The 12,948-nt window shown below is 34.6% G+C and overlaps 1 protein-coding gene across 1 annotated transcript in view; it reads right to left on the reverse strand.

Moving 5' to 3' along the window:
- LRP1B (LDL receptor related protein 1B) overlaps positions 1-12,948 on the reverse strand; it is a 1,896,287-nt gene that overhangs the window by 732,932 nt on the left and 1,150,407 nt on the right. The window contains exon 18 of the mRNA XM_054478394.2: positions 6,100-6,216. Within this exon, the coding sequence (XP_054334369.1) occupies positions 6,100-6,216 (117 nt within the window). The remainder of the gene's footprint in view (positions 1-6,099; positions 6,217-12,948) is intronic.

Raw genomic sequence — 12,948 nt, forward strand, 5'->3', positions numbered from 1 at the left:
CCTTAGCCTCCCAAGTAACTGGGACTACAGGCACCCATCACCACCCCTGGCTAATTTTTTTGTATTTTTTATGGAGATGGGATCTGGCCATGTTTCTCAGACTGGTCTGGAACTCCTGGGCTCAAGTGATCCACCTGCATCAGCCTGCCAAAATGCTGAGATTACAGGCATGAGCCACCATGCCCGCCTATTCTTCTCTTTCTCTCTTCTTCTCTCTTCTCCTCTCCTGTCCTGTTTCCTCTCCTCTCCCTACCCCCTCCTCTACTATCCTCTCTTTTCTCTTTTCTTGTAATTTTGTAAGATAACAAGATTACAAGAGCATTTACAAGTAAGATTACAAGTACAAGAGACAAAATCCTACTATCTACATGGTTTTAAAAGATCAATATCCATAAAATTGAGTAATGTTAACTTTGCAAACTTCAGTAGATTTTTATTTCTACTCCATTGAACTATCTTTTTTTTTTTCTGTTTTTTTTTTTTTTTTTTTTGAGACGGAGTCTCACTCTTGTTGCCCAGGCTGGAGTGCAGTGGCGCGATCTCGGCTCTTTGCAAACTCCACCTCCCAGGTTCAAGCTAGTCTCCTGCCTCAGCCTCCTGAGTAGCTGGGATTACAGGCATGCATCACCACGCCCCACTAATTTTTTTTCTGTTTTTAGTAGAGACGGGGTTTCACCATGTTTGCCAGGTTGGTCTCAAACTCCTGACCTCAAGTGATTCACCTACCTCAGCCTCCCAAAGTACTGGGATTACAGGTGTGAGCCACCACACCCATCCTGAACTACCTTTCAATCTGCTAACAAACTTTAGGTAATTTCCAAAGTTGAAGGCTCCCAACGAATTAGGTACTACCAACTTACATTAAGGTATATTTATTAAAACATAATAAACTATAGTGAGATACTTGGAGGACAGAACAAGCCAAAGATTGTTAAAGTTTAAAATGAACAACCATACTTGACTATAAATTGTCTAAAGGACAAAACATATCATTGTTTGAAATATTATTATGTTTAATCATGAAATGCCCTTATATTTAATGTAGTAATTTGAGGATGGTGATATGGCTTGGCTTGTCCCCACCCAAATCTCATCTTGAATTCCCACGTGTTGTGAAAGGAACCCAGTGGGAGGTAATTGAAACATGGGGGCAGGTCTTTGCCGTGCTGTTCTCATTATAATGAATAAGTCTCACGAGATCTGACGGTATCATTAGGGGGAGTTTCCCTGCCCAATCTCTCTGTCTCGTGCCACCCATGTAAGCTATGACTTGCTCCTCCTTGCCTTCCATCATGATTGTGAGGCTTCTGTAAATCCAGTTAAACCTCTTTCTTTTGTAAATTGTCCAGTCTTCAGTATGTCTTCACCAGCAGCATGAAAATGGACTAATACATGTGGGAAGGAAATTTGTAAGGATAATTGCTTCCAACTTAAATTAGTTTTGCATATATAAACATTCTTATGTTACATAAGTGCACAGATGATAAAATCAAATACACATGGTACAAGGATCAGCATTAATTGAGAATTTGTTATTAGGGTGGTGCAACAGTAATTGCGTTTTTTTGTTGTTGTTCTCCATACTGGTAAAAACCGTAATTACTTTTGCACCGACCTAATAGAAATATAAATTCTTGGGTCCCACCTGAGACTGACTGGATCAGAGACTCTGGAAATGGGGCCCAGCACTCTGTTTTTTAACAAGCTCCTCAAAAGACTGATGTATGTCTTGAGTTTTCAAATTTGATCACACATTTCACCATTAAGGAAGCATTAAAAATACTAATTATTGGGTCCCACTCCTAGAGATTCTATTTAATTGCTCTGGAGTGAGGTATGGGCAGGTGATTTTAAAGTTCCCCTGGTAATTATTTTATTGACAACTTAAGTTGAGAACTAATGTTAGTCTTATCCTTGAAATTAAATTAACCATCCAACTCCTTGACACAAGGTCCACTTTCAACACAGGCTTCACAATTTGAATATGTCTTCTCTTGTCTGCATCATCAATTTACAAATTCTTCTTTCCACATGTGAAGACTACTAAAAAAGTTAAACAACTGCTTAAAGATTAAAGCTGAATCCTCAGAGGGCCTTCCCAATTAATGTAAATGTGCGCCCACATATAATCTCAACCGAAAATGTGCAATTAACTTGTAAAGGCAAATGCAAGTAAAATAAATTAGGTTTGAAAATAGATGCTAGTAAATTCCAGTGAAAACCTGAACCTCAGCTGCAGCACCTTCAACTCCTAATTACCAGCAGAAACATTTCTAATCATAGGCTTTGCATGTTTTTAAATCCAAATTTTAATATTATTTTTAATGTGTAACAGTAGCCATAAACCTAACAGAGATTGTTCATGAAGCTGAAAAGTAAAAACAAAAAAAATGATTGCAGCATCTTCCGGTATGATGAAACCTTTGGGAATCTGGGCTATTCCAATGACAAAAGCAAAATATGGCCAGTATGAATTTTATAATAAAACTAGAAATGAGTTGAATCTATATTTATTTATAGTATAGTGTCAAATAGGGTGAGTGCTTTTTAAAAAACTGCACTCCTTGTCATTTTGTATGCAGTGCAGGAATAATTTCTATTGCAGAGATCTGTGCCATTCTTTCTTATGATAACTTTAACAGTGAAATTGTGCCTACTAGACTTTGTCAGCTTCTCTTCTGATGTAAATTTTGATTTTAAATAACAATCTGAAAGGTAAATGTGTGTTACTGAAGAGAGAAACATGTTTGAGGTAAAACATGTTTCCTTGGTTGTAAAGAAGAAATGGTACTGATACTAACCCATGCCGGTAGTTTACGGATACTCTGTAAAATCTGGCTATATTTCAGGACCAAACTGTCTAGCTGCTAAATCATTACAATGTGTTCATATCCAGTTGTGTGCTGCAGGCCTCTTGTACCAGCTTTTGAGAGCCTATTTTTATTTTTTTGAGACAGAGTCTCACTCTGCCACCCAGGCTGGAGTGGAGTGGCACAATCTCAGCTCACTGCAATCTCTGCCTCCCAGGTTCAAGCAATCCTCCCACCTCAGCCTCTCAAGTAGCTGGGATTACAGGCATGTGCCACCACGCCGGCTTATTTCTGTATATTTAGTAGAGATGGGGTTCTAACATGTTAGCCAGGCTAGTCTCCAACTCCTGGCCTCAAGTGATCTGCTCATCTTGGCCTCCCAAAGTGCTGGAATTGCAGGCATGAACCACCACACCTGGTCGTGAGAGCCTATTTTTCAATTTTCAGTGATGCTATTTGCCAGCTGTAAAGCATGTGGCATTATTTTTTTAAGAAATAATTTTTATGAATTTACAATTAAACATATAATGTTTAAAACAAAGGTAATATATATCTGAGACTTCTAATCTCCTGATAATTTTACTACATTGCTCTTGAAGTTATTTGTGTCAGCTGTATCTGAGTAGTGGAAATAATACATACTAGTGTGTTACTGCATATCAGCCTAATTCCACATTCAGAGAATCATGCTGGCAACTTGATATTGGCTATGGTGGGAGTATTTACAGCACACAAATAGACAAACAATACATCAGGGTTCCTCCTCACCAGGAAATGGTAAAACATTTACCAACACAACAAGGAATGAAACCTACTATAAGTGTATGTGCATTTAAATCAGATAGTCATTGAAGTACAACGGCATTATCTGCACCCTATGCCAGGATCACAAAACAAAGTCAGCCTCAAATGGTTGGATTCTAGTTGTAAGCATGCCTGGATTAATAGTCTGGTCCTGCTATTTATTAGCTTTGTGATCTCAAGCAGGTTTCTAAAAGTCTGTAAGTTTCAATTCCTTTATCTGGACCATAAAATGTTCTTTGTAGATTTGTTATTATAAAAATTTAACAGAAAAATATGTGTCTGGCAGCCCTCCCAACCCTTCTTCGCCTCACCTCATAAAAGATATACAAGTTTGCTGGTATAGTTATATAGATTATTATATAAAATTTTAGGTATTTTCCTCCTTTGATTCAACTAAATTGTTATTAAAATAAAGAAACAGGTCTTGTCCTAGGCCTATTAAAAGAAAAAAAGAGAAAATCAGATCAAAGACCTAATAGAAGTTCTTTAATGAGCTCATACTTTCTTTTCCTAATTGTTTTCATGACATTTCTTATCCGAATTGAGACTCTGATTCCAGGGCCTCTCTGTATTTAATGTTATTAGATTGCTTATTACCTTTTTGGTATTCTCTGAATGAGTATGCTCACTGTGGAAAGGAATCAAGTTCTCTAAAATATAGAGCAACTAAGCAGCAGACGCAGCCAGATTTAGGACCACACAATTAGTCTGGATAGTGGAAAAGAGAGAGAATACATTGCTCAACCCACTTTATTGGTCAGGCTCCAGATATTCTATCATATACGTAAAATATGCTATTGTCTATTGCGTGGTTCTCTAGTGCTTTCTTCCATACCACTGCTGTTGCCTTCTTTACTATGTCAATGTTTATCTATACTTTATTCAGAGGTTATATACTCAGATGTTTACAGGGACATAATAGTCTAGCATAAGAAAATTTTAGGTAAGCATCCTCCAAATACAGGCATTTAAATTGAGAGGTTAATACCATGGAAAACAGCTTAGAGATTCCTCAAAGAACTAAAAGTAGAACTACCATTTGATCCAGCAATCCCAGTACTGGGTATCTACCCAAAGGAACAGAAGTCATTATATGAAAAAGACACATGCATGCACATGTTTAGAGCAGCACAATTTGCAATTGCAAAGATACTGAACCAACCTTAGTGCCCATCCAACTAATGCCTGGATAAAGAAAATGTGGTACATATACACCATATGGAATACTACTCAGCCATAAAAAGGAATAAAATTATGTCTTTTTCAGCAACTTGGATGGAGCTGGAGGCCATTATATTAAGTGAAGTAACTCAGGAATGGAAAACCAAATGTTGTTTTCTTATCACTTATAACTGGGAGCTAAGCTATGAGGACGCAAAGGCGTAAGAGCAATGCAATAGACTGTGGGGACTTGGTAGGGGGAAACCTGTAAAGGGGGTAGAGGATAAAAGACTACATATTGAGTACAGTGTACTCTGCTCAGGTGATGAGTGCACTAAAATCTTAGAAATCACCATTAAGGAACTTACCCATATAACCAAAAACCACCTCTACCCCCAAAACTATTGGAATTTAAAAAAAGAAAAAATAAATAAACGGAAGGGTTAAAAAAACCTTATTTTTCTACTATTAAAAGTATAACAGTGTTAAATTATTTAAATGTATACTTATTGCATTATATTTTAATAAATATGCTATACATGTCTAAATTATGGGTAAAGTTTTGCCATAGTAGTTTTAAAAAATCTATTGCCATGACTGAAATAAAGCACAAGTCTTAGGAAGCCTGGTTCACTCTGTTACTGTGTTTCAGTAGACATTATTGAGACAAATGATAACTAAACATACTGATATATGAGTACAACGAGAGTAATTAAATTTGCAACTTCATGTGACAATACATTTTTACTATTTTCAAAAGTAAGAGAATCTGTTGAAAGTGGGAATTTTGCCATCAACAAAAATATTATCTTAAACTAATATTGAGTTTGTCAGTCAGAATCATACGACTCTACAGAAATGAAAATGATGATTTACCAATTATGTAATCTCAGTCTGAATCATTTATTCTTTCCAGAAGATAACATATACATGCCAATAAGAAACATGTCCTCCTCCCTTACCCCAAATGTTATTCCATGAACTATTCTCTTTGACAAGTTTAATCACTACAGACATAAGATTTATAATGAACATTTGAGACTGTCCTGTTAGCCTTGTAATAACCACTTCCTAATAAAATCTGCAATGTTTAAATCCATTTATTTTAGCTGAGAATGTTGTTTCTGCCTCACAAATAGGAATTATTCAGAAGTTATCATTAAAGCGCACAATCAGGTCTAAAAGTTTGTAACAAAAATGCCATATCTTCTGCTTCTTTTACCAGTATTCATAGAGAAATAAAAAGCCCTTCAAGGAGGGTGTAGTGATAGGATATCGTATCTGACACAATCTCTAATAACAACATGTTTCACTCACAACTTACCACAAGATGCCATTTCATCTGTCTGGTCACCACAGTCGTCTTCCCTGTCACACAGCCATGCTCTGGGAATGCAACGCCCATTTCCGCAAGAAAACTGGTCTACCTGGCATGTTCTGGCTATGATGATCAATTAATATACAAAAAATCAATTTAGAGGCCTTTTGAACATCAAGGATATAATTAAGCATGCAATATGCCTTTCATACATAAGATAGTATATTTCTCTATTAAAATAAAATATTTTAAAAGTCCATTTTTATTTAAGGCTTCTGAATACCAGCTTGCTTGCCTTCTCTAAAGTTCACATGCTTTGCCCTTCAATTATCAATGACTGCTAAATGACAAGATAGTCAGTAATCCTCACACAATTCCATAAATGAAGCTATGAATTCATTATTTCAAACTTTTGCCCAGCACATGCTTATGAATATAAGGTTGAATTAAGTTTCATCCAACTCTTAATTAACAAAAAAAGAATTTTGGAGAGCATTTGCTAATAAACCAAGAAAACTTTTTTTGTAGTATTGTAGAAGGCATTATTTGGAGACGATCTCAGGATATCTAGTTTCTAATCACGGGGTCGAATTGTCTTATTCTTCTAACATTTTTAATGCATTCATTTCTTGATCTCTAAATGATGTACTGTATGCAGTGAGAGTGCAGAAAATATTTTCTAAAACATACGTTTGGCCTTAAGATTTTTTTTTAACTCACTTTTCAGCACAATTACTTTAAAAAGTATGACTTTTTAATCAAGGTATATTAATGAACTTTGCTTTGGGCTCTCTTAAGGGTTTCAATGAACACAAACATGGAATCTTGCTTTCTGTGTTAGCCGGAGGCAGTGGTTTATTCAGAAAAGGGGTTATGTTCAAGAGGATAATTTGATAATCCTTTTCTAGTATAATCAGGGCAACTTTTAAAAAGCATGAAAGCTTAAATAGCTTCCCTGCCTCTTCCCCCAGGCCTTTGGTAGTGACATGCTTAGTTGTTTTTATCATCTGATTTTCATTTCTTTTTTTCTTTTGTCCCTCTGAACTACAAATATGTCTTTATGAGCCTCGATATCCCATCTACCCTTTCCTTTCATTGGACTAGAGAAAAAAATGAGATATATTGGGAAAGGGATACTCAGTCCTGTGAAAATTGTGGATAAGTGAGGCTTGAACAGATAAAGAATAATTGGGGTCTGAGTGTCAGTGGCTACAATAAAGGAATCTTGCTGAGTTTATAGATTTCCTTTTTCCTAGGTTTCAGAACCATTGTTTGCCTCATCAACACACTTTGTGAACTTGGGTACTAATGGTTGATATAAGAAAGAGTGGAGCAAAGCCAACTCAATCAAACGCACTAAAATGGGTTCCGTGAATTAGGGCTTCAGAAATCATTGAAAATGATTTCTTAAAAGATATACACATTGTTCTATCCTTTTAAGAAAAGTGCACTTGCAGTGTTAAGATGTATATTCATTATTTGTGAATATTTTAAAGATTATCCAAGAAAAACAAATGAAAAATTTACTGGCTTGGTTTGATACATTAGATTGTTCCTAGTCTTAGTGTCTAAAATTAGAAATATCAGGAAAATTATTATAGTATATATTTTGCTTTGCTTATGTGATAAGGTTCCTAAATCTAAAATATTTTATGCACTATCTGATTTTTTCCATTTTACAAATTCATCATTTATTTCAAATCAACAGATTTTAAATATTCCAGCAAACATGTATGCTTCTGAAGTTTTTAATGTTAAAATTACAAGTAAAATTAAATAATTCTATATTGTCTCATTTAACTCCACCGATTTGCTGGTAAATTATTCTGTCATCTATACTAAAATGAAAAGTTCTTAGATAATTGTTATAAAATTATTTCTGCTGAGAAAAAAACTATACATGTATTTGTATTAACCTAGTGAAGGATGTAGAAAGATATACACAAAATCTAATGTCATTAGTTTACTTGATAGGAAGGGGTAAAAATAGAAGTGTGAGAGAGATTAATAATTTTTCCCTTACATATCTCTGTTTCACCGGTTACATTAAATACCTTTTTATCTTTTAAGAGAAATTTAATAACAGCATTTTTTCAATTCTTGTTTACTTCCTTTCACCGTAACTTGCCTCCTTGTTTTCCCTTATTTTTTCTCTTTTCTTTTTCTTTTCCATACCTTTCTTCCTCCTTCATTCTTTAACTATTTCATTCCTTCAGTCTCTTCTATATTCTTGCTTTATATAAATAGACATTATCACATATTTCTATCTTAAATTCTAATTGGCCTGTAATAAGAATATATTAAATTTATCAAAAACCAATGTTCTTTTATTTGACATTCTTATGTCACTGTATTCTCGCCTAATAATTCAGGTTTAATTCTAGCAAAGTTTTATCAGATTGTTTTCTTTCATTAGGAAAGCTATGGTGATTAGAGAGGAAAATGAGAAAGAACTTCTATGAACCTGTCTCATATTGTGTATGACCCATCTCACATTGTGATGGTGTGGGAATTTGTGTTACCTCATTAACTCTGAAGCTGGAGGAACTGTTATGACCTATTATTCCAAAGAGTATTCACTGGATTATTATTGAGGGGAAAGTACGCCCTGAAGATATATGAATTCATTGTCTGTTCTAATCATGGAGAAAATTATTCACTTAGTCTACCAGGCAATTTTAACTGATTTCAGATGAGAAAGATGCTTTATTCCACAAACCCCCAAGGACTGTTTATCTATATGATATAATCAAGTTGACTAAATTATCACTTTCTAATCAATGAATTTTTCTGAAAACAAACTCACAACATTCACTTTTTCATCTCTTGTCTCCATCCGATCTAAGTTAGTTTGGAGGCAAGATTAGCAGAGCAGCCCCATAGGACTCTAATTTTGTGGCAAATGCTGCTCTAAGGAGGAAGAAATTTATACCTCCTTCAAGAGAATTGTTTATCTAGCTGCTGAATCAGAGATTTGCTGTAATCATGCTTCTCCTATAGCCATGTAACAGTGAGAATTCTCACAAGGCACACAAACCATACAGCCAAGAGGAGACTAGAGCATAGCACTATTCCTATACTTCACTTTTCCTGTATTTTAATCAAAGCATTCTACTTAGTTTTATTTAGTGTCATATCAAAATGCACTATTATTTTGTAAAGAAAAGTCTATTTTTTTTAAAATACATTAGGGTTTTTTAAAATCAATTATACTTATCTAGTATGAATTTAGTTATAATTGGTAGAGGATGTGAGAAGAGCAAATATTATATAATCTAACCAGAGCACTATGGTGGGGAGAAATGTTGATATGAAACTGTCTAGGCTTGAATATAAGGAATGATCATGTTACTATGAGGAAAAATAATTTCAAATCTAGCTACTTTTCATCTTCAGCCTCTGGGTCTCCCTCATAAGTAGACAACAATATTCTGGATGTTGACGGAGAATGGCTACCGACACCCTGACTGTGTCCACTTGCTCCAGCCCCCTGTGTATGTGCTGTTTCCTCTTCTGGGCAAATTCTCCAACCCTTTCTCTTATTATTCACTTCACCGCACCCTGGACAATCTATTCTGGTCAATTGTTCTTTTTTTTTTTTTTCCAGTGAAATATTTCTACCATCTAGAAAGGTATAGGAAATAATATCATTAACATCAGTTTACTGTTATATAGCTATATCAAATCTTATTTTTTCTATATTTGTTACAGATTTTTATTTTTGTTTTATCTAAGAAAAAAATGTATGTACTTACATTTGAAATTTCCTACATAATCTTTCTCAATCACATTTCCCTCCCTCTCTTTTCAGAGGTAACTACTGTTAATTTGTTTTTATTTTTTTAATTTCTGGATATATTATAATACTATTCCTATTTATGAATTCATAAACACTATATAAAATTATTTTATATTTTATACTTCATATAAATAGTATTATTTATTTTCTTCAATTTGGTGTTTTTTTTTCCTTGGATGAGAGTATCTCATCTAATTTAACTTTATTTTTAAATTCATTTTTGTTGATATTTGAGTTCTTGTTCAGTTATTTTAATTATGAATAGCATTTCATGAATAGAACACAAAATATCTATCCGTTCTTCTGTTAATGGACATTTCAATTGTTTCAGTTTTTCACTATTACAGCACAAGACAATGAAAATTTTTATTCACATCTCTCTTCGTGCACAGGTATTAGATTATCAACATAGAAATAGAATTACAAAGTTGAAGGTATGCACATCTTCACATTTATTGAATTTGGCCAAATCACCTTCCAAGATAGAAAATCAATTCACATATCCAGCAAGAGTGTATGACAATTCCTTTTTCCCACAGTATTGCCAATGCTGGGTTTTACCAGATTATTTTATTTTTTCTAATTGAATGGCTGGAACTGCCACTTAGGAATTTTTCTTAAGCTTTTTATAAGGCTTAGCTTATACAGTGCTTCCTTCAAGAAGTCCTCCCAGATTGCTAACGACTAAATTCCTTACTCTTCCTATGTGCTTCCATGTGGATCAATTTAGCACTTTGAATATTGCATTAGAATGGCCTGCTTACACTTCTTTCTCCAGTCTTCACTCTTAGCTTCTTGAGGAAAGGCATTGTGTATTTTCTTTCATTCTACCACCAGTGCTTTGGTAGATATTTAATGAAGTAAATAAATTCATGAAGTAGAAATTTTAGAAAAAATAGGAAATTGGCTTATTGTGGACAAGGGTTTTCTTTTAGATATAAAATAATCGCAATGCAAACAGCTACAGGATGGTGGATTCAATAGCAAAGTAATTCCCCATTGGAAAGTCTTTTTATATAGCATATATGTCCATGTATTCACCTATATCTAGCAATGGATTGAAATCCAGAAAGAAATATGGTCTACATAAATGTGCCATTTTTTCCCAGTATGGTAAGCTATGTGACCTGTTTATATATTTTGATGAAGTGAAATGGAGGTACATTGTAACATGACTATGTACTTCATTGCTTACAAAGCAAAAGGCATATTTATTTTTATCTTTGTTCTTTTTATTCAAGTTCTTAAGGTGTCCAGTGACTATAATAGCTGTCATAAATATACTGACAAAAAGATCTAGTAGTGAGCAGCAGACTTCATCTGGTAGCACTTAAGGTGGCATTTAAGTAAGTTACGTTCTATTTCCTAGTAGACCACAGGACTTGAGTATTTTAGACATCTTATTAGGTTGGTGCAAAAGTAATTGTGCTTTTGCCATTGAAAATAATGGCAAAAGCAGCAATTATTTTTGCACCAACTAATAATTAAAACTGTTTTATTTGCTCTTATACATAAACATTTTTACTTTTACTACTATAAATAGCTAGCCAATCACAAATGCTTCTTTAAAAACCATGTAGAAACCAGTAGATTTTAAAAATCTAATAGAAATGAAGTAAACATGGTATTATAAATTGAGCCAGCAATGCCTTCTATTTAAGATGAAAACAGATGTTTGTTTAGGATGTTATAAAGCATAATCTGTGAATTGAATCTTAACCTCAAAAGAATAATAACTGGGCTTGGCATGGTGGCTCACACCTGCAATCCAAGCACTTTTGAGAGGCCTAAGTGGGCAGATCACTTGCAGCCAGGAGTTTGAGACCAGCCTGGCCAACATGGTGAATCCCTGTTCTCTTCTAAAAATAAGAAAAAGCCAGGCATGGTGGTGTGTGCCTGTAGTCCTAGCTACTCTGGTAGCTGAGGCATGAGAATTGCTTGCACCTGGGAGGCGAAAGTTGCAGTGAGCTGAGATTATGCCACTGTACTCTAGCTTGGGAGAAAGAGCAAAACTGTCTAAAAAAAGAAGAAGAATTGCACTCATTTAGAAAGATATCTCATTACAAATTATAATCATATGGCAAGGGCAACTTGAGCTAAGTTAAACTGACCATACCTAAAATTCTAGCTAATATGCAGGATAATATCATTTGGGATAAAGAGAAATGACCTTGGAGACAAAACTCTTGGATCAAGTTTCCCCTGATCTTTTACCAATGATGTAAGTTTAGGCAAGTTCCCTCTCCCACGCCCATCTAGAAGATGGATAGCCTGGAGGGTAGGGACTTAGGACTGGATGGTCTCTAGAGGTCCTTTTCTCTTAGAAAGTCTTTTGTAAAACAAAAGATTTGCTATGAGACAAAAAGATCTTGCAAAACATTCATTTACTCTAAGTAAACAATCTGAACATCATTAAGACTAGAGGATTTATAAAAGTTCCTCTAGTTCTAAATGGCTCTAAATCATTATGTACTCTAAAATGTCAGATCAGGTTTTTAATCGGGGGACAGGAGAATAACTGGCCCATGGATCTTCAGCAAATTTGTCAGTATGGAAAAAAGCTGAATGGAAGACATAGACTAGGACTATGGAATGGTGACTGGTTTGCTCTTGTCAGTGTTGTTTTGTACATAGGGAAAATCTGGAAACAATTTATAGTTAATACTCTTACCGTGCTGGGAAAAAAAAGCACAAGGAAATCAAAAGTGCAGAGAGATATGTCTTTCCAAGAAAAAAACTGGTGGTGACCAAGAATGGAAACCAGTCTTCTGAACCCCTGGGTCTTCTCTCTAGAGGCTGCCCTGTATTTTTCACTAGTAATTTATAACACTTGTTATTGAGTAAGGCTTATTTTGGCAAAGACAGAAAGAGTTGATGGGGTGGTTAATATGTTATGATGTTGCTCTATATAATGGTTTAAAAAATCAGTTTTTATGAATCATATCAATATGAGTCATCAAATACACGATTTTTTTCTTTATCATTTAAAAAGAAGCACTAGGCTGCTGCTAGTCAGTATCATTTTTCAACATTTATCTGATTAATAATGACCTTTC

Source organism: Pongo pygmaeus, chromosome 11 (assembly GCF_028885625.2).
Source record: "Pongo pygmaeus isolate AG05252 chromosome 11, NHGRI_mPonPyg2-v2.0_pri, whole genome shotgun sequence".
Classification (NCBI taxonomy): domain Eukaryota; kingdom Metazoa; phylum Chordata; class Mammalia; order Primates; family Hominidae; genus Pongo; species Pongo pygmaeus.